At 38.8% G+C, this 21,921-nt stretch overlaps 1 protein-coding gene across 1 annotated transcript in view; it reads left to right on the plus strand.

Moving 5' to 3' along the window:
• LOC105810366 (chromosome unknown open reading frame, human C1orf101) overlaps positions 1–21,921 on the plus strand; it is a 99,255-nt gene that overhangs the window by 51,723 nt on the left and 25,611 nt on the right. Inside the window, exons 13-18 of the mRNA XM_012644337.1 lie at positions 1,749–1,824; positions 6,886–6,938; positions 10,870–10,920; positions 12,789–12,822; positions 12,948–13,027; positions 16,757–16,856. Of these exons, the coding sequence (XP_012499791.1) occupies positions 1,749–1,824; positions 6,886–6,938; positions 10,870–10,920; positions 12,789–12,822; positions 12,948–13,027; positions 16,757–16,856 (394 nt within the window). The remainder of the gene's footprint in view (positions 1–1,748; positions 1,825–6,885; positions 6,939–10,869; positions 10,921–12,788; positions 12,823–12,947; positions 13,028–16,756; positions 16,857–21,921) is intronic.

The following is a 21,921-nucleotide window of genomic DNA, read 5'->3' on the forward strand; positions in this document are numbered from 1 at the left end:
GTCTCAAACTCCTGACCTCGAGCGATCCTCCCGCCTCGGCCTCCCGGAGTGCTAGAATTACAGGCGTGAGCCACCGCGCCTGGCCAGTAAGTATGACTTTTAAAAGAACTTAGCATTAAATATGCTACTCGGGTTATTGATTTGTAGGTATTTATTTAAATGGCCTCATATCTGTTTAAATATCCAAATTTCAAATTCCTTTAAATGTCTGGATAGATGTAAAACTAGTATTTAAGTGTATAAATATAAAGTACTCCTTGTAGTTTAATGGAAACATGACCTATCTGAAAGTTCTCATTCATCCAAATAAAGATGCAAAAAATGGGTTATTTATTAATTCAATAATTTTCAAGCATGTTGTGTCCACTAATCCCCATCTCAAAGTTTCTATGTACTATCATTAAGCAAAAACAAGAACTCTAATACCACAGAAAGTCTTTAACTGTGAGTAAAATCAGATGAAACATCATGTTTGACTCCCGGAATAAGGTAGCACTTAAGCATTTAATTTCTGAAGGAAGACAACCAACTTGGAATCCTATGTTAAGGCATTTATATGGTTATCATTACAGCCTGACAATATTTTCTGGGAAAATAGCATTTTTTTTTCTAGGAAAAAGTTTCATTTTTCTTTAGTCTGCTACTCCAAGTGAATTTGAGTACCCGCTCATGCCAAGCGCTTTTTAGGTGTTCAAAATAGGTGGTGAACAAGGAAGATAAAGTACTGGTGTCATGAAACATATCTCCAGTGGGAGAAGACAAACAGCAAGTAATCAAATAAACAATATAATTCCAAATACAGATAAGTGCTATTAAGAAAACAGAATGATGTCATAGAGTCTGATCAGGAAGGGTAGGGAGAAAATGCCACTTTAGACACAATAGTCTAAATTGAATAGGCTCAACTCGTTCCTTTCCCCTTCATCCATAGACTTTTTGCTTTATGCTTCTAATGGTGTGGGTTCCTTTGAGTATTTTTGGTTTTGTGGATATTTACTGAGATTTCTGTTGCTATAGAATGCACATAAAGTTGTCCAGGATTTTTTTCGTGTTTGTTTATCCCCAGTGTTTTCAAAAAGAAAAAACCCTAGCAGGGGTGGGGTATGAATCAAGCTTTCAAAATGTCTCCTTCCATTATTTTTGAGCCCTCACATTTTGCCTGAGCATAAAATGATTCATGTGTACATTTTAGTTGAGAAAGGCATTATGTCTGACCTCCCTTTCAATTCCAGTCAGATCAAATTATGCAGCTTTATGTGGTTCAGAAAACTAATTTTACAACTTCTTCTTTATTGTTCCAAAGTTGTTATAGATAGAAGGGGAAAACCTATAGGGGATGGAGGAAGAACATTCATCATGGGTACCGCTTTGTAATACCATCAGGAAGCAAATAGGTCAAGATATTAATATCAACAGCAGACCCCATTGTCCAGGGACTCAGGGTCTTTATAAAATAGGGTGGTTGAAATGCTGACAGGATTCTCGTTTCTGTTTCCCATTGTGCCAACCCGGTGGTGGCCAAAATATGGGACACCATGAGGTGAGAGCCACTTTACCGTATGACCACAGTGCAGAGCTGCCTTAGCAGAAGCAGCGAGCAGTTACCACCAGCACCAGGCCTCTAGACTTCCTCATGGTGGTTCAATCACATAGTGTACATGGGACTTTTCATTTGCTCTGCAGAAAGGCAGAGTCATGTCTACTTCTCCCCTAATTCTGTAATAACCTATGTGGGTTCTTTTTCCTAGAGACCAGAATACAGGTCTCCTGCTTATTCAACTTCGACCTAGTGCATATTCAAAAACGTGTGCAAGAGCCCACAAGGTAAGTGACATAGTAGTAAAGACCAAAAATTTACTTTGAGAGTGTATAAGTGGCAAACTAAATAATTCATATAATCTCCATACAATACCACCCCCCTAATACTTAGCCACATTTTGTAATGTTTCACTGTAAAGATAGCATTATTTCACGTTGAAGACAGAAGATAAGATTTCCGCCTTCTGTGAGTTTATCATCTAAAGTGGGATATATAAACATATACAAAAATGTAAAACTATTAGTTTTTGAAGATTTGAAGATAAATAAAACTGTAAAGGAAAACTGAAATTAATGGGAACAATTTAAGTTTGATATAGTTTGTCAAAGAAGACTGACAGTCATGTCCATATTTATCCTGCATTCATTCATTCAAAATATCATTCATCCAAAAACAATGTACTGCATGCCTACATGTTGCTGTGTTTCAGTCTGTGTGCTAGGTAGTGGGAGTTACAGAGATGAAAAGATAGACTACCTTTCCTAGAGGTAAACATAAGCTAGCTTATGAGAATGTGGTATACACAGTTATCAAACTGCCCAGAGGAAAGTGGGAGCAATTTTGATTGGGTGGGGGAAGGTGAAAAGAAAGGGATACATAACATGACTATTGAAGAATGAGTGGAAGTTCAGCAGGCGGATGCAAAGGGAATTCCAGGAAAGGCACAGGCAAAGCAGAGAGGTATGTGATAGCATCAGGGTGTTCAAGTAACTATGAGTATTATGAAAATAAACACAAATTCTTACAACTCCCTCCTTTGAGTCTATGTTCCACATTTGGGGATGCCTGTTCTCTATTCCTTCTCAGCCTAACATTCAGTAAACATATATCGAGCACCTACTGTATATCAGGCATTGTGTTATACGTAGGGAATACTAAGGGAAATAGGACTTGGTCCCTCCTCTCCAGGACGCCAGCACAAGAAACCTATTCCTGCCAGAGCAAGGTTCCATGAATTTAGAGGGAGCCTTGAACTAAGGCAGATGTGATCCATCCCTGAGTACTGCTGACACACACTACTTCCCCCGGGAAATTGCCTTCATGCATATCCACAACTCCAGTCTGCCTACCACGCCACCCACCCACCGTAGCTGCTTAGGAAGCAAGAAACCACAACCTCGGGAGTTCCTGCCCTAGGCTAGGTCTAGGATTTTTATCTTTAAGTGCATGACCCTATTTCTTTATGGATGCCTTCCTAAAGCACTGTGGTTTTCTTTACCCCTCTCTAATCTCTAGATTTGTTAGGGATTCGTATTCACTCTATCCTGCCCAGCCAAGGCATTACAAAAGCAAGTTCATCTAACCTGAGTTCAGATTCAAGCCCTACCACCTACTGGCTTGGACAAGCCACTTAAACGGCCTCATTTGTAAAAAGGGAAACATAGCATCTATCTTATGGGGTTGTTGAGAGTATTAAATGAGATCATCTATGCAAAGTACCCAATACAGTGCCTGTCGCAGAGTAATTATCTAATGTTACTGGTTTCTTCTTTCTTTTTCCTCTTTAGCACCCTGTAGACAAGGACAGTTCAAATCTAGCCACCCTCTGGGCCCACTGCAGATAGTTTATATTGACCCACCAACTGAAATAGAATGGAGAAATATGCAATAGCCCTTTTAGGCAATAGGAAAATGTGGTCTTTTAGAGGCAGGTCCTCTAATTAGCGAAGGAAATCAAAACTTGTACACAGCCACAAGGTATGCTTTCAATGACAGGTTCCATTCTTGGTGCTCTCGTGCGCATGAGTAAGTCGTCAGCCTCCCAGATAAATATTACAGAGACACAGGGCCCAGCTCTGTATGTACACAGAACCATGGTCTACAGACTTCTTCTCCAGTGGGAGGAAGTTAGGCCCTTGTTAAACCTGCTGAATCAAATGGCAATGGACTGTGCTATCTGAGTAAGAGCCTGCTGTCTTTGTCACTTAGTCTTCATAGCCTGCGGCAGAGCAGCAAATAGAACTGGCAGCTCCAACAAGGCCGTATCTCACTTTTTAACCACGCACCAAGAACTGGAAATGCAGAAAGGTAGAAAGGTAGGCCCCCAGAGGACCTTATTAATTCCTTCCAGGATGAATTTTCCCCGGGAGGGATGACTACAACTCTTGTCTAATATATTATCTACCAGCATGTGTGTTGAGGGACTTCAGAATCCCTGTCTCAGATCAGTTTTTCTGCCCAATTAGAGGGAATTTGCTATGTCTGACTCTCAGCTAAGGAAGGAGCTGCCAGGCCCTGTCTCTGCACCGAGGAGAAGTGATTTCACTTAAGTTATATGTCAGAATCTCTCTAATTAGGTATCCAGTCCTGGGGAGCACGTGTCAGCCCTGTAGCAGTAGGTACTCTAGAAAACAGTTCTTAGGCTTATTCATACTTCCCACACTCTGTACCTACAACTCCTTTTCAACGTCCACCTGCAAGTCAACTCATATTTTTATTCCTAGCCGTGGTTGTTGATTCTGAGGCTTGGGATTACTTTTGTCAATGAGGACGGGAAAGAGAAGAAATATTGCAAATGAGGTCATCAGGTAATGGTGGGTTCTGACTATGAGAGAATTGAGGACCTCAGCCAATCCTGTATGTTATATGGATAATTTAATAAAGATAAAGGGCAGGCCCATCTCTCTGAACATATTTGATGGGAAAGCAAAGATTTAATGATAATGGGTGGTGAGGACTGTGGGTAGAGTTGTTCAGAGAACAAGTCAAGTCCTGTGGGTAAAATCAGGTGATTCAGGAAATAAAATCCATGAACTCCCACTGTGGAGCATGTCTTTGAAATGAAGCCTGAAATGTCTTGGTTTAGCAGGGACAACTCTTCATATCCACAAAACTTGGCTGGACATCATTCCTCTATTCCCGCCTTCCTGACTCCCTAGTCCTTCTCACAGGGTAGGGAGTATTAGGGTTCTTCCAGATTTGCCTTGCGGAAATGTGCAATATACAGGGACATGTTAAGGCAGAATGCAAGTGTCTAGACCCCACTTAGTTTAGTGGAGGGGCAGGGGTCCTGGAGCCAGGCAGAAATAGAAGTAGGCAACCAGTAGAGGGAGAACCAGAACTGGTTAAAAAGAAATCATGACCCCCTGAGTGAAACATTGGAAGTTCTTGTAAGTAAATCTAAAGCATTCATCCACTTTAGTTTTAACTCTTGCTATCGTGGTAAGCCTTCCTTTCATGTTTATATAGTAATTAATTGTATTTTTATTCTATATAACCTGTATATAATTTTAAGCAAGATATACCTAAACATTTACAGGCAAGATAAGAAATTTGGTATTTTGGAACAGTTCATTTTTTTTTCTTTTTCTTTTCTTAGTACTCACTGGTTATAGCAAGTTCATTTTCTTAATAACAGAGATTTAATGAAGTTAATAGTCTTTCAACTTTAGGTTGAAATTTTTGCTACACTCCAGCTACCGGTGAAAGGCAGGAATTGATAGTAGAAGAATGTACTTTGTTTTGTGTGGAACAGAAACTGTTTTAGATTAGAAAAATGTGTTCTCTTTGATTTTAACTAATGCCATTTGCTTCTGTAACCGTGCTTGCTTTTAGTTGTTAGTCAAATATAGTTAATCAAAAAAAAAAAAAAACAGGGCAGGAGTAACTCCATGACAGGCGAACTTCCTAGAGTAGGCGTAAGTCTCAGTCCCGCTCCCCAAACGCAGATCAGAACTGGCGCTGGTGCGAAATTGAAAATCCTGAGGCTTGGGACCACCCAATCGGGGGTCAAAACAATCCTCCACTTTCAAAGGAACCAATGGACGAAGGGGGAAAGGGGATGGTGGGCTCAGCGTATCGTATGCCACCGGTGTCGGTGTCGTGCGCAACCGAAAGTATAAAAGCTTCACTTTTACCCCGGGGCGGGGTCCTGGTTCATAGGGAGGCCACTGCATTGGTGCTCTGGGACTTGGACCCTAGCTCGAGCTAGCAAATAAACTCCTTTGCCATTTGCATCCTCGGTGACTCTGCTTCTCTGTTCCTGGGGCCGAGGGGAACCGGTTCTTACACCAGATATAACCTATCTTCTTAGCACAGCTACACAAAACTCTATTTTAATTTAGTTTTTGTATGTAATATTCATTCTACTCTGTTCTTACTGCAAAAGTATTGAATCTGTCAAAAGAGAAAGGAAATATTGCTACTAACAGTAGAGGTGTATTCGGAGGTAAATGCAATACACTTATTGCATCAGACTCTAGTGGGATTTTATTTGGTTGTTTTAATGCTAGCCTTTTCCACATTAAATGCCTTTCTTGGGCATTTCCAGCCCATGAAACAAGGCACCATGGCACAGCATGTCTATGTGATGCTATTGTTGGATTTTGCACTTGCCTTCATCACTGTATCTCCAAGTTTACTTACCGAGAAGCGTGAGCTGTGTTAAGAAGGCATCTCACCTGTGGCAGATACTGCAGGCTAATTTCTAACTTCTTGCACATTGCGCTATGGTATCCACAGGTAGTTTGTTCTCAAACAAAGCACAGATGTGCTTTTCTTTAAACAAGCAGTTGTGAGTAATGCTTAAAATAAATAACCATTGAACTAGGACAGGGGTTTAATATTAAATAATTGGCCTGCTGCCAGTGCTCCTTTGAATACAGGGTGGTGCTGCTTAAAGCAGGAATAACAAGAGTAGGATGCTATTTTACAGGATGCTACTCAATACTCTGAAAAAATATTGGTCTACTAAAGTAGGGGGAAAAGTCAAATGAGTAGCTAGATACTAAAACCTGCCAGCTGAGTCAGAGGTGCAAGCCAGAAGTATGAAGTCAGTAGTCACGGTTGTAGAGGTGAGTAAAAGATGGGATTGGATCAATTCCCTGGGATACATAAGAAAGCAGAGATCCAACCTTTGGGCCTCATGAGCAGTAAAGACAAAGGCAGCAAAGAAAAAGCGCTCAAAGAGGAGGAAGGAAAACAGCACAGAGCAGTAGCATAACAGAGCCCTACATTTAAGAAGTTATTATCTCAAATCTAAAATGTAACTAGTTTTAGCTGTCATAATATTTCGGACCATGTGAATCAGAACAACTGAACTCACTACCTAAATTACTTCATTTTAGGTGTTCCAAATGGCTGTTGGATGTGATATTTATAAATACATTACAGTTAAAGGGCAAGTATATTTCCATTTGACCTGTCTTAAACTCTTTCGGTTTTAAAACAAATGGTGAACTGGATGATAATTACTAGCGATAATATTAGCCTAATGACGGACACATCCACAATGAAATCCAGAATTAAATTGACCTTGATGTCCAGTTTCAATTTTTGCCAAGTCAAACGCATTTGAATCATACTAAAAAGGAAAAAAATGAGCTATTTCTCTATTACCAGCATTTTTCTCCACCTTTCCTTTTAATAAACCAGTTTTTATCTTTCATCATTTCATCAGCTCTTCAGTGTACAGCTCATTCCCAGAGAAATGAGAGGGAGAAATGCTGACCTCTGTTTTCCACCCTACTCAAACCACTTGTAACTTCAACTTCCGTCACACAATTGCGTACCCCGATATCAGAGGAGTCTCAGTTTTCTGCACCATTTTCTATGGGAAATTTTTTTTCTTTTTTTTTTTTTGGAGACAGAATCTCACTCTGTTGCCTGGGCTGGAGAGTGCCGTGGCATCAGCCTAGCTCACAGCAACCTCAAACTCCTGGGCTCAAGCAATCCTACTGCCTCACCCTCCCTAGTAGGTGGGACTACAGGCATGTGCCACCATGCCCGGCTAATTTTTTCTATATATTTTTAGTAGAGACGGGGGTCTCACTCTTGCTCAGGCTGGTCTCGAACCCCTGAGCTCAAACGATCCACCTGCCTCAGCCTCCCAGAGTGCTAGGATCACAGGCGTGAGCCACCAAGCACAGCCTGTGGGAAATTTTTTAGAGCAAGCCTAACAGAACCACCAGTGGTTCCTCAGAGAATCCCAAGGTGTGAATTTTGTCGATCCTGCTATGGTTCACAATGAAGCACGTTGGATTTTGTGTCTTCCATTTGCCATGGCGCTCTGCCTTCTACGTGGGAGAGACATGGGCAGCATGTATATACTAATCTGTGTAGCTGCGGTTAAATGTATAATGGAAACAGCAATTTGTTGTGATTTCTTTCCTTTGGTTAGGAATGGGGTTGAGAGTGGGGGAACATTAACTCTTATCTGAGTATTTGTGAAATGGCTTGCTCTCATCCATTCCTCTGTCATTTTGATAATCTTTTGATTATTACTGAATTTTAATAATCACTTGCTAGATCAATAATTAAATATTTGCATCTCATTTAGCATTTGCTAAATTTGCATTTCCTAACACCTTTGCACTCATAATTCCTTTTCCAGGAAACACAAAAAAGCTAACTGGGGTGGGCATGCTGACTCACGCCTATAATCCCAGCACTTTGGGAAGCTGAGACAGAAGGATCACTTGAGCCTAGGAATTTGAAATCACCTGGGCAGCATAGCTAGATGCCCTCTCTAAAAAGAAAAGTGTGTGTGTGTGTGTGTGTGTGTGTGTGTGTGTGTGTGTAAAAAGCTGGGCATTGTGACACACACCTGCAGTCCCAGCTACTCAGAAGGCTGAGAACGCAGGAGGATCACTCAAGCCCAGGAATTTGAGTTGCACTTCAGCCTAGGTGACAAAGCAAAACTCTGTCTAAAAAAAAAAAAAAAAAAGGTATACAGCCTGTACATCCTATTATCCTATTTCTGGGATTATTTACATCTTTGCTCCTCAGAGTTTGGCCTGTGGACCAGAACTGGCATCATCTGGGAACTTGTTATAAACACAGAATGTCAGGCCTCATCCCACACCTGCTGAGTCAGAATCTGCATTTTTTAAAAATTTCCGGGAGATTAGTAGGAGCATTAATGTTTGAGGATAACTGCTGTAAGCAACATGTTGCCAAAACCAATTCCCAGTACCATTGCATGCAGAATTCCTTCTCAGGCCCCTGATTTCCTTCCAATGTGAGAGACAAAGCAACTTGAACCAATCTATTTCTGGGAGGCTCCAGGTAGTAATTGTCAAGCTTAGTTGCTCATCAGAATCACCTGGAGAGCATGTTTTAAAAACAGAGATTTCAAGACCTTACTCTAGACCTCTTAATCAATAACGCATTGCTCTGGAACTCTAAAAACAGCTTTAATACCTTGGACTCAGGTTGCAGTGGGCCTACGATTTTCATAGTCACCAAGGGAGAGCTGTAACAGTGTGGGGTCCATGGCACTTCAGAACAGTTGTCGATGAAGGAGAGCTGTCATCTCTTGGGATCCAATTTGTGTTCAGAGTGGGGGATGGTCTAGACCTCTAATATCGATCTAAAAATGAGGGTGACTAGGATTCCTTCTAAATTACACTGGAAGCAACTAGCTAAAGTGGTCAAATGGATAACTTTAACTAAAAATGTAATTTCATAGACCATTATATCCTCTGTCTGTACGAATCCTAACTAGAAATTATATGAATCCTTACCTGCACAACTGAGTTTCTAGTAGCAACTAGAAATCTTATTTTTTTAAAAAAAGTTTATGTGGAATAAAACAGTCCGAAGAAATTTGTCTTTATTTTGATAGATTTTCTAAGAATTTTTATGTGTGTATGTGTGTGTTTGTGTGTGTGTTTTAGAATGGTGACTTTTTAAAAATTGTGATGAAATTCACACAACATAAATTTACCATTTTAAAATGTGCAATTCAGCAGCATTAAGGACCTTCACAATATTGTGCATCTAGCACCACTATCTAGTTCCAAAGTATTTTCTTCTCTTTTTTTTATTGTATTTTACTTTATTTTAAACAGAGACAGGGTCTCACTCTTGCCCAGGCTGGTCTTGAACTCCTGAGCTCAAGTGATCCTCCCGCCTCGGCCTCCCAGAGTGGTAGATTTACAGGCATGAGCCACCACACCCAGCCTAGTTCCAAAGTATTTTCATCACCCCAAAGGGAAACTCTGTACCCAGTAAACAGTCACTCCTCATACATGCTTTCCCCCAACCGCTGGCAACCGTTAATCTACTGTCTCTATGGATATGCCAATTCTGGATGTTTCATATAAATGGAATCATACAATATATGACTGTTTGTGTCTGGCTTCTTTCACTTAGCATGTTTTTGAGGTCACTTGTGCTGTGGCATGTATCAGTACTTCATTCCCTTTTATGGCTGAGTAATATTTCATTGTATGGATAAACCATATTTTGTTTATCCATTCATCAGCTCATGAATATTTGGGGTGTTTGTGCCTTTTGGAATAGAGCAGCTATGAATATTTGTGTACAAGTTTTTGTTTGAACACCTGTTTTCACTTATTGTGGGTACATACCTAGAAATGGAATTGCTGGGTCATGTGTAATCCTATGTTTACCTTGTTGAGGAACCAACACACTGTTCTCCACAGCAGTGTAACATTTTACATTACCACCAGCAATGTACGTGCGTTCCAGTTTCTCCACATCCTTGCCAACATTTATTGCTTACTGTTTGGGGGTTTTTTTGTTTGTGTTTTTGTTTTTTAAATTGACAGATAAAATTGCATGTATTTACAGTATACAACATGATGTTTTAAAATACATTGTGGAATGACAAATTTTAGCTAATTAACATATGCATTACCTCACAGTGTTACCATTTTTGTAGAGACAACACTTTACATCCACTCTTTTAGCATTTTTCAAGAATGCAATATATTATTAACTATAGTCATTATGTTGTACTATAGATCTCTTGAACGTATTCCTCCTATCTAACTGAAATTTTGTATCTTTTGAACATCCTCTCCCCACCCACCCCCCACTTTTCTATGAATTTTCAATAAACATGTATCAAATAAAAGAGGTAAATCAGCAGATTTCAAATTCTGGTGTTCTCTGAAACATTTGTGAAATTGATTTTTTTTTTAAATAGAAACGCTAGGGTCACACACTAACCCTGGAGATTCTAATTCAGTAAATGATGATTCTGTGATGCTCTCCAGTTGGAGAATCACTTTGTTAAATGATCAAATGTTTGTGTAAATATATAAGGAATGATCTTACAAATTATTATGTTTTATTTTTTGTAGATTTAGTAAAAAAGGATGTCTTTACCACGATTTTACTTACGTGATTGAAAAGTAAGAAATTTTTTTAACGTAAGACTGAGTTTTATATTAATGTAGTAACAATAATTTACAATCATTACTTATTCACTGAATTCCTATTAGCATGCTTGTGTTTGGCTTGACACTGGGCAGTTTTAGCATTAAGCAAAATGTGTAGACACTATAACTAACTTTTCTGAAACGTGCAAGAGAAAGAGAGAGTCCTAGTCTCCTCCTTCAATTTAATTGGATAAATAAAGTAAGCCTCATTTACATATGTGTAGCCTCAAATCCTATATTATTCCCTCTAATTTAAGGAAGACACACAAGAATTTTTTTTCCCTACATAATTCTTCTCAAATTCTACATGACTATAGCTAAGTTAGTTAGAAGTTATAAATTTACCAGGAAAGTCCCGACATCAAGTATTCTACTAAGTCATCTTTTTCTATATTTTATATTTAATCTTATACACATTTTTTTAATTGTGAAATTTATTAAAGATATAACTAAACAAAATCTGACTTTTACTTTTGTAAGATAAAGATCTTTATAAAAAAATTTAAAATATAAGGCTATCAAACGTATAGAAGTCCGTAGCCTCTGAAATATTTACAAGAGCCTTTGAAAAGCTATGAAATTGTCTAATTCTATTTAATTAAATAGAATTTATTTATTCCAATTAAATTACTTATTCTAATTAAATCATGTTTAACCACTAGATATATCCCTTAAGTGATTTTATTAAACTTTAAGGCAGGGTGGTGGGTGGAAGAGCCTAAATGCTCCAGATTGCCATGCTTGGTGAAGTCAGTAGGTGAAATAGAAGGGGTGAGAAGAAAATGTTTAATAGTGGGTGAGGGCACCACTTTTTAGTGTCTGTGTGCTAGCTGGGCCTCAAGGGTAATAATTTGAAATAGACTCTTTCCTCTACGGCAGGAATTTCTTGAGTCTGTCCCCTGAAGCATGGTAAGACATACAGAGCATGTGGCTGGTAACAGTGACTCAAATTTAAGGACTGACAAGACAGGAAATGTGTGAGGGAATAATATGAAGGGAATATGTGAAGGAATAAACCCCGGAGTTCATGAAGGGAAGCATTCCATTATAGTGAGAAATCTAAATTCCAGTGTACATCCGTTGTTACTGATTCTGAAGGATCTTATTCTTATTACTTTTTTTTTTTTTTTTTTTTGAGACAGAGTCTGGCTCTGTTGCCCGGGCTAGAGTGCGGTGGCGTCATCCTAGCTCACAGCAACCTCAAATTCCTGGGCTCAAGCGATCCTCCTGCTTCAGCCTCCTGAATAGCTGGGACTACAGGCATGTGCCACCGTGCCCGGCTAATTAATTTTTTTTCTATATGTATATTTTTTAATTGTCCAGCTAATTTCTTTCTATTTTTAGTAGAGATGGGATCTCGCTCTTGCTCAGGCTGGTATCGAACTCCTGAGCTCAAGAAATCCGCCCGCCTGCGCTTCCCAGAGTGCTAGGATTACAGGCGTGAGCCACCGCGCCCGGCCAAGGATCTTATTCTTTCATCTATTAATATTCTGGAAAGAACTGCTTTGGAATAGCACAATGAACCTGGGCTTTATGCTCATACATCCTTCTTGGTAGTAAAGCAAGGTGTCTAGCCTTGAACAATTTCTGAAAATGGTTCCATATCTACAAACGGAGGACAATAATTCACACCATGTTAGTTGCTGGAAGAATGCATTAATATGTATGGAAATATGTGTAGAAAGAAAATGCCTGAAACATAGTCAGCGCTCAGTATTTTATAACTATGTTTATCTATTTGACTTTGGTGATACTTCCTTACCTAGGCAAAGTCATGGTTCTAGTTTTTAAGTTTGAAAAGAGGAAAGAGAAATAAATAATGAAGAGTATCTTTTTTACAGGTCATATCTGAGGCACCGACCATCTCAAAACTTGGTAAGAAAATTATAATCTTTATCTTCTGAGGCTTGGCACTAAAGGAAAAAAAATTTTAGCAGAAAATTATAATTTTGTTAATAGACCAAATATATAAAATAACTAAAGCACTTTTCCTTTTCTAGAAAGTAAGGTATGATTGGGAAGAATACGGCTGCCCATTAAGACTTGAGTTCACAGAAAAGTTTCAACCTGTGATTCAATTGTAAGTATATTCTCATCAAAATTTTTAACTTATTTTGAAAGTTTCAAGATAAAAGTATTAATTAATCATGCATTTATTAATACATTTTTGAGTACTTAGTATGTTGGTTTTCAGTGCTAGTTATACCAAGCTAGGCTGCCCTGGTCTTTACATCCTGGGGGAGATTGCAATTTGGCAGCTGAGACTCAAGTGGGTAAGAGAGCTGAGAGCCTTCTCAAGCCTGCCGGCAGCATCTGAGCCCCTCCTTTACCCTCTCTAAATCTCTCCCCAAGCTCCTACCAGCACCCCTGCCTATTTTGTAGGGACTCTTCCCCAAGTGACGTGATTTTTCTTTCTCTGTGCCAATAATAAATGAAAGCTTGTAAGGAAAAAAACTAGATTGCTGATAAGTACATTAAGGAGATTCAGAAATAATATCCCTGACTTAATTCTTATAAACATTTCATAATAATAATATGAATAAAATGCTAATAGGAAGGCTTTTCCAAGTAATTTTGTATTTGTTTGCTTTCCTCTCTGACTTTTTTATTCTTGGATTATGGTTATAAAACTAACAGGGCTCTTATAAAATTTAAAATATAGAAAAAATATAAGATAAATGACCCATATTTCTAAATGTTTTGCTATTATATTATCAAATATCTATTTATGTATATATTCACACACTGGTCCGGTTATGCCATTAGGATAAATTACTGGAAGTAAAATTTAGATGCTAATTAATTAATTAGCTTTGAGAATCAGGCAGACTTTAATTAATTAAGCTTTGAGAATCAGTGGCAGGGGTGGTGGCTGGGAAATTAGTCTATAGTCTAGGCCTCCGGATTACAATAAATGTCTTTATAGGGAATGGCTCAGGAACATGTGGGGCAGAATTTTTCACCATCAAATGCGAGTAAGAGTGAAGCCAAGTCCTGGGAGTGTGATCCAGCTGGGAACATAAGTCTCACAATCCCAGTTGGATCATGGTCCCAGGACTTGCTTCACTCTTATTCGCATTTGATGGTAAATCTATTTTTGTCCCATCCCCAACTAGAATTTGGTGCCACAGAAACCACCCCAGAGGAAACAGTGAAACACAATTATTCTGTTACCATGCAGGGAGTTCAAGAGCAAGTATGATAGGTGTTTTAAGGATATCCAGGATTTGTTTAAATCAGGTATGTAAGACATACAGATGCAGAAATGACTATCATGAAGGAAGAAGTTTATTATACATACAGATCCCTAGGAACTGGAGGCAAGGCATGCCACACAGGGCCACATGGGGAAACACCAGGGTCTGTCAGAAGGCAGAGGGAGTGCAGGGAAAATGTGGGCAAGATGCCTTTTGTAGTTTCTGTAGGAAAGAATAAGCAAGGTAAGGTAAGTAGGTTTGGGATTGGCTAGTCTGAATAATTTCAGGGGGCTCTGGGGAATAGGAGCTATCCCTAGTTGTCTGAAATCTGGTTCTGGGTGATTAGGGCAGGTGGATAGCAGCCCAGATTATGAGAGCCCATAAAGGAGGCGGTTGGGGGTAAGGGCTCTAGACTGGTTGGTTTCCATATGAAAGGGGCTCCTGGAAGAGTTGTTTACTGTCTCTAGGAATTGGCCAACCCAGGCAGTCCTTCTAGGGTCAGCAAGGCCCTCCAGATGTTAAAGCATCAAAATGCAGAAAATAAAAGACATGGTTAATACAATGGGCTATCCACAAGGATTGTGTCTAGTGGATTTGTAGATCAACAGAGAGTTCTCTCCTTCCCAGTTTCAAAAGTGGAACTGCCATAGTGGAGAAGTTACAAATTATAGGGAAGAGTTGCCAACTAGTGACATTTCTGAATTTCCCAGGTTTAATTAGTATCATATCTTACATTAATGACCATTAATGAAAATAAATTATGCTTACATACATAGTATTTTTGTCATATATTTTCAATGAAATAAATAAAACATTATCAAAGACGATTATAAGCCCAGCAATTATGAGTCATGCGATTTTTCCTTATTGCCACTAGATGACACTGTAGCTTATTTCTCTTGTGAAGTTGAGGAAGATGCCAGTTCAGTTCAATTAAGATGTTTTTGTTTTTATTTTTATTTTAAGTAAAACATATGGGTTATAAGTAGTTCTTAATAATTCAAGAATTCAAGAATATGATGACTTTTGGAAGATACAATAAAACATCCTGCTTCTTCCAAAGCTGCTAGAATTAGAGCTTTGCTAAAGCTTGACCCAATGTCTGAAACTATATACAAAAGTGTGTGTGTGCCCACACATATGTGCATTTTTCTGTGGAGAGAGGGTGCAGAGCTCTCACCTGAACTTTAGAATTCTCTGTGGCCCTCCTCCCCCACCAAGAAAGGAGTAAAGGCACTAATAATCCAATGCCTAGCTAGTCATGCCTGTGTGAGAACTCACCTTCTGAGTTCATCTCTTTCTGATTTCTCAAAACTAATTAGGATGGAAAAAAATAACTTCTCAGATACCACTTTTTGACACTTAAAATTTTTGTGCCCAATTTGTGAGACTGGGACAATAACTGCTTTTTATAACCAGGGTTAGATGGGTAGCAAGTAGTAGCAAACCTGAAAAGCCAGATGCAACTACTACAAGGGGAAGCAGAGATCTGGGCAGTGAAAAACAAGACACTGTAAAGGGCCTATTATTTTTTATGAACAGACATAGAGCTGGAATCAAGAAATTATATCAGAAAGTGGGGCAACAGTCCAAAAGTCAGCAGCCTAGAAGCAAGTGCCTGAGACCAAGATCCCAAATGAGAATTTCCTCCCAAGAGGTGTGGGGGACAATTTCATTCAGAAATAAGGGTAATAACTGATGGAAAAGGAAGATATGTAACAAATTTTAAAGTCACAAGTTCTGGTACCCAAAGGTATGACTTTATCAATAACTGAACTTTAGTTTTGGTCTCAAGCCCCTATTTTCATATGGTAGCAGGAAAAAAGGAATCTTACATGAAGTACCACATCTGTTTTAAAACTCACTGAGTTTGATTGAGGTAAATACTCTAAGCTCAATGGGACTTATGTATCCAGCCCCAGGATCATGGGCGGGGTATTATGTCCATGTTGCACTCTTTGCCCTTGGTAGAAGTCACCTTCCATTCTGGGAGCAAGGACTGTGTGTGACGTCGCTCCAGTGAGCTTACACACTCCTGCTTCTCAGCCCCACCTCAGCCTACCAAAGCTGCTGCTCCTTTGAGATTCAGCCACATCTTCCAGCTGGTTCCTCCTGGAGGACCTGCCAGCATCTCAGTTCTCACTGTAGTAATTCAGTGGTTTCACTCTCTAGTACATAATAAGCAACCAATGAACATTTGTTGATCAAATGACACCTTTCTCCATTCATCGAATCCTTCCATCTTTCTCCTGGCTAACATCCAGAACAGCAGGGCTCAGGATACCCTCATCTTATCGATATATGGTCCCTATCAAAGTGAAGAGAACATATGGTTCCAACAGTTTAAAAAGTGAACATTTCCTACTTTGTTACTATTAGGTGTTTATTGCACCTATTTTCACACCTGTTATTCCATTCAGCTGTCAAAGTAGACCATACAGTAGGCACTATTATTATTTGACAGATCAGCACAATGAGACTTTCCCAGGGTCACAAAGCTGTTTAGTGATAAAGACAGCATTTAAACTTAAGCCCATTTAACTCAAAAGCCGAACTCTTAACCCCTCTATTTTACACTAAACTATTATTTTTGTGATTGTTGTTTCTTTCAGATTCAATGATAACGGATTTATTCAAGATGTTGAAGCAAATTTCATAGTGTGGGAAATACATGGCAGGGATGACTATAGCTTTAATACTACTATGAAGCAGGTATGACATCTTTGAATCTAACAGAATTTAGCATGCAGTTAAACATGTCTTTCAAATTTAAAACTATATACAAATAATCTAAAGAAAATAGAACCAGGCAGCAGTGAGTAGAAAAAACATGTTTTTTCTATATTAAATTATTAATATAGAAACCTCTATATTAAATTCTATGATTACTAAAATTCATTTATGAAAAAAGCAGCCATTGTCACATAAAACAGCCCACAGGAGTCAGAAAAAATAAAATAAAGTTCATAGTAGGATGATGCAATTATATATGAATATTTTCTTTTCTCTCCAAACTGTATTTAATATTTGATCATTTATGAGTCTGCCTTTGGCCTTAGAACATTCACTACATGTATACTAAATCAGATGAACACCCTTTAGGCTTCATCTCACTTGACTTCTCTGAATCATTTAACTCTGCTGACCTTGGCTTCAACGTTCCTACTCTGTCCTGGTTTTCTTCCATCCTCCCTGACTGGTTGATCTCAGCCTCCTTAATGAATCCCCTTATTCTGTCCTTTCACATTATAGAACACAGCAGAATGTCCTTACCATTCCCAGTCACCACACTTCACCTCCCTGTGAGGGCCTTTCTGCCCTGAGGGCTTCCTATCACGATGGCACCTCTCTAGGAGTTACCAGCATTGATTCCTAAGATTGCCCAGAGATCTCACTCTCAAAACCAGAGCTGTCTCCTTCCAAAATAATGTTCTTATCTACTAGAGAACTTAATTATCCAAGAAGTATAACCCATCTAGATGGCAGCCAAGAGAAATGAGTTCCACCTTCCACCCTCCAGAGTACTGCAAGAATTAATTGTCTTGACAGGGCAGGGTGGCTCATGCCTGTAATCCTAGCACTCCGGGAGGCTGAGGCAGGAGGATTGCTTGAGCTCAGGAGTTGGAGACCAGTCTCAGCAAGAGTGAGACCCCATTTCTGCTAAAAATAGAAAAAATTAGCTGGGCATGGTGGCACGATCCTGTAGTCCCAGCTACTTAGGAAGCTGAGGCAGGAGGATCACTTGAGCCCAGAAGTTTCAGGCTGCAGTAACACTACTACACTCTAGCCTGGGTGACAGAGCAAGACCCTGTCTCAAAAAAAAAAAAAAAAAAAAAGAACTAATTGTCTTTCAATTATGTAGCCAAATAAATCCATTCCACCACATATTCCTCCTATAGTTGTTCAGCACAACGTCTGGTCTACTTCCTCCCCTGTAGTCTCTCCCCTGAACTATTGTATCCATCCTCTACTTTGGTGCAAATTCCCATTACTCTGTTCCTTCTCAAACATTTCCATTATACCTTAGTGTTAAATGCTCCTAGATCTTTCTTCAAGAAAAGTTCTGCAGAGGATATTCTATTCCATACAGTTTTATCAAACCAAGGGTATTCTTTCTCCCACCCCATAAACTTAAGGATGAGATTTTGGCTTGATGTTCTCCCTAATCCCTGGTATCATTTCCAGATCATTATCTATTCACTCTAAGTAAAAATCCCTTCGTTTGAGGTTCCTGCCACTCGATCAACAACTGCCCTATCCCTCCTTGCTGATGTCATATACTCAGAACTTGATCATTTTTCCTCATGCTCTGTGAATGATTACAGCTGACTCCTGAATTCTGCCATCCATCATATAGGGGTATTGCTGGGAAGGTTTCTGAACAGGGACTACATTTCCCAGACCCATTCGCATCTAGGTGGGGCCATATGACTTGTTCTCATGACTAGAATATGAGCAGAAGTTATATGTGTCATTTCCAGATGAAGTGCTTAAGAAGGAATCACATAAACTCCCATGCTTCCCATCTTACCTCACATCAGTTTATTACAGCAACCATTAAGGATGGAGTAGATGAGAGCTGGATGAAAATGATCCAGTGGAGAGACTTCAAGGAGCCACTAGATAGAAAAAAGCCTGGATTCCTAATTTACTGTTTTGATGAGAGTCACCCATAAGAACCACCTAACCAGGGATATCTGCATTGGACTTCGTGTGACCAAGAATTAAATTTTTATTGTGTAAATCCTCTGAGAGTTATGGTTTACTATTGTAGCTTGACTAATGCAGCTCCCCCTATTAAAACTGCATTTAAATTCAAACATTTCAGCCTCTGACCTCACCCGCCCACTCCCTTAGCTCTCTCACTGTTACTCCCACTACTCTGCCGTCTCTCACTTTTTCTCACATAATCTCATCATCTACTATATTGAACCCTCTGCTTTCTCCCTCTCCATCACTCTCATCTTTCTTCCCTTCTTTCCTACCCAGCTTGAGCTCCAGAGTTCAGTTCTTCTGCCAGCCAAGATCTATTTCTCTGTATCTCTGTCTCTCCTTTTCCCTAGTGGTGTTTCTGTTCACTGTTAGGGCAACATAAAACGCTCCTCTTTCTGCTTACCTATACCTATATCTGAGTTGTTCAAGGCCTGTATCTGAGTTACTGATCACTTGGATAATAGAAAAAAACTAAAATTGCAATAATTGGCATTAGGAACTCAATTATTGGGTGTAATGGCTAAAGAGAGACTTATTCAACTAAAAGAGATGTCAATAAAATATCCATAATTAACATGAAGAGATAAAATGATACAAAATAGAGAGAAAGCAAAAGGGACATAGAGGATTCAGTGCTATGATCTAAGAATTGGAGCCCTAGTAATAAAGGAGAGAGATTGGAGGGCAGAAGCAACATTTTCCAAAACTGCTGAGAAACATCAAGCCACAGGAAAAAAAGTAATCTGCATTCAGAAACACCATAATAACATTTCTAAAATCATATCATCATTCTTCTGGTCTTTGTCCTAATGGACTTTGGAGCCTTTTGCTTCTAATATATTCAAGTCTGACGGAGTCAGGAAAAAATGTCTTTAGCCATATATTTGGGATTTATTCTTGTGAATTATTTGCTTTCTGTAATCTCTAAACTGGATGACTCTGATGTTTAATAAAAAAAAAAAAATCCATTATTGACCTATAAAGAAGACAAAGAGAAAAATTTTTAAAGCGGCTGGAGAAAAAATTAGTTACTTTCAAGGTGTAACTATAAGATTTAAAGCTGACTTCCCAATAGAAATAATGAAAACCAGAAAACTAAACAAAAATATCTTTAAACATCCTTAAACTGCTAAAAGAAAATAACTTTCAACCTCAAATTCTATACTGAAGAAGATATCCTTTAAAAAAATGAAAGTGAGCAACAGATAATGCTTTAAAAGATATATAAAATTAGAAGAGAGAAAAAATTAAAGTAAAAGGAAATGAAGGATTGATTGAATAAAAAGGATTTGAGAGAAAATGACAAATACTGAAGATGGGCAATCCACAGACGAGTGGAAGGCCTGAAAAAGAAAAACAAAGGAAAGGAATGAAACCAATACTAACACTTTAATTCAAGAAAACATCTCCTCCTAAAAAAGATTTTTTTTTTTTTTTTTTTTTCCAGGGTTTTGTGAGGGTACAAACATTGTAGTTACACTTTATATCTTTGCCTCACCGAAATGCGGGTTAAAGAAATGCCCTTCCCTCCCTTTATTGCTCCCCGTGTCCTTTAGTTATAGATTTGCCCTCCCATCCCCCTAATCCCTAGTGAGTATTTCTGCCATGTGATCAACCTAGTGTTGATCAGTTAGTACCAATTTGATGGTGAGTACAAATGGATCCTGTTCTTCTGCTCTTGTGGTGGTGCCCCACTTTGGATAATGGGCTTAAGTTTAATCCAGGAAAGTATAAGAGGTGCTAGATCACTGTCGTTTCTTATGATGAGTAATATTCCATTGTAAACATATACCAAATTTTGATAATCCACTCATGGATTGACGGGCACTTGGGTTGTTTCCACATTCTTGCAATAGTGAATTGTGCTGCCATAAACATTCGGGTGCAGATGTCTTTATCGTAGAATGTTTTGTGCTCTTTTGGGTAGATGCCTAATAGTGCTATTGCTGGATCGAATGATATTTCTATTTTTAGCTCTCTGAGGTATCTCCAAATTCTTTTCCACAGAGGTTGCACTAATTTGCAGTCCCACCAGCAGTGTAAAAGTGTTCCTGTCTCTCCACATCCTCGCCAACATTTGTTGTATTGTGTTTTTTTGATAGAGGCCAATCTCACCGGGGTTAGGTGATACCTCATTGTGGTTTTGATTTGCATTTCTCTAATGATTAGAGATGTTGAGCATTTTTTTATATGTTTGCTGGCCATTATTCTGTCTTCTTTTGAAAAGTTTCTGTTCATTTCGCTTGCTCATTTGTTGATGGGGTTGTTTGATTTTTTCTTGTTGATTTTTTTGAGTTCTAGATAGATTCTGGTTATCAGCCCTTTATCAGATGTGTAGAGAGCAAATATTTTTTCCCATTCTGTGGGCTGTCTATTCACTCTAATGATAGTTTCCTTGGCAGTGCAGAAGCTTTTTAATTTGATTAGATCCCACTTATTTATTTTTGTTGCTGCGGCGATTGCTTTGGGGTTCTTCTTCAAGAATTCCTTGCCTAGGCCGATGTCGGAAAGGGTCTTCCCAACATCTTCATTTAGAATTCTTAAGGTTTCATGCCTTAGGTTTAAGTCTGTTATCCATCTTGAATTGATTTTTGTGAGAGGTGAAAGATGGAGGTCTAGTTTCAGTCTTCTGCATGTGGCTATCCAGTTTTCCCAGCACCATTTATTGAAAAGAGTTTCTTTTCCCCAGTGTATGTTTTTGTCAGCTTTGTCAAAGATTAGATTACCATATGCAGATGGTTTCATCTCTGGATTCTCAGTCCTGTTCCAGAGGTCAATGTCGCTATTCTTGTGCCAGTACCAAGCTGTTTTAGTTACTATAGCCTGGTAGTACAGTTTAAAGTCTGGTAAACTGATACCTCCCAGTTTGTTCTTTTTACTTAAGATTGCTTTGGCTATACGAAGTCTTTTCTGGTTCCATACAAAGCGTAGAATTATTTTTTCCAGATCTGTGAAGAACGATAATGGGATTTTGATAGGGATTGCATTAATTCTGTAGATCACTTTAGGTAGTATGGACATTTTAACGATATTGATTCTACCAATCCATGAGCAAGGTAGGTTT

The sequence above is a fragment of the Propithecus coquereli genome, unplaced genomic scaffold (genome assembly GCF_000956105.1).
Source record: "Propithecus coquereli isolate 6110/MARCELLA unplaced genomic scaffold, Pcoq_1.0 Scaffold210, whole genome shotgun sequence".
NCBI lineage: Eukaryota > Metazoa > Chordata > Mammalia > Primates > Indriidae > Propithecus > Propithecus coquereli.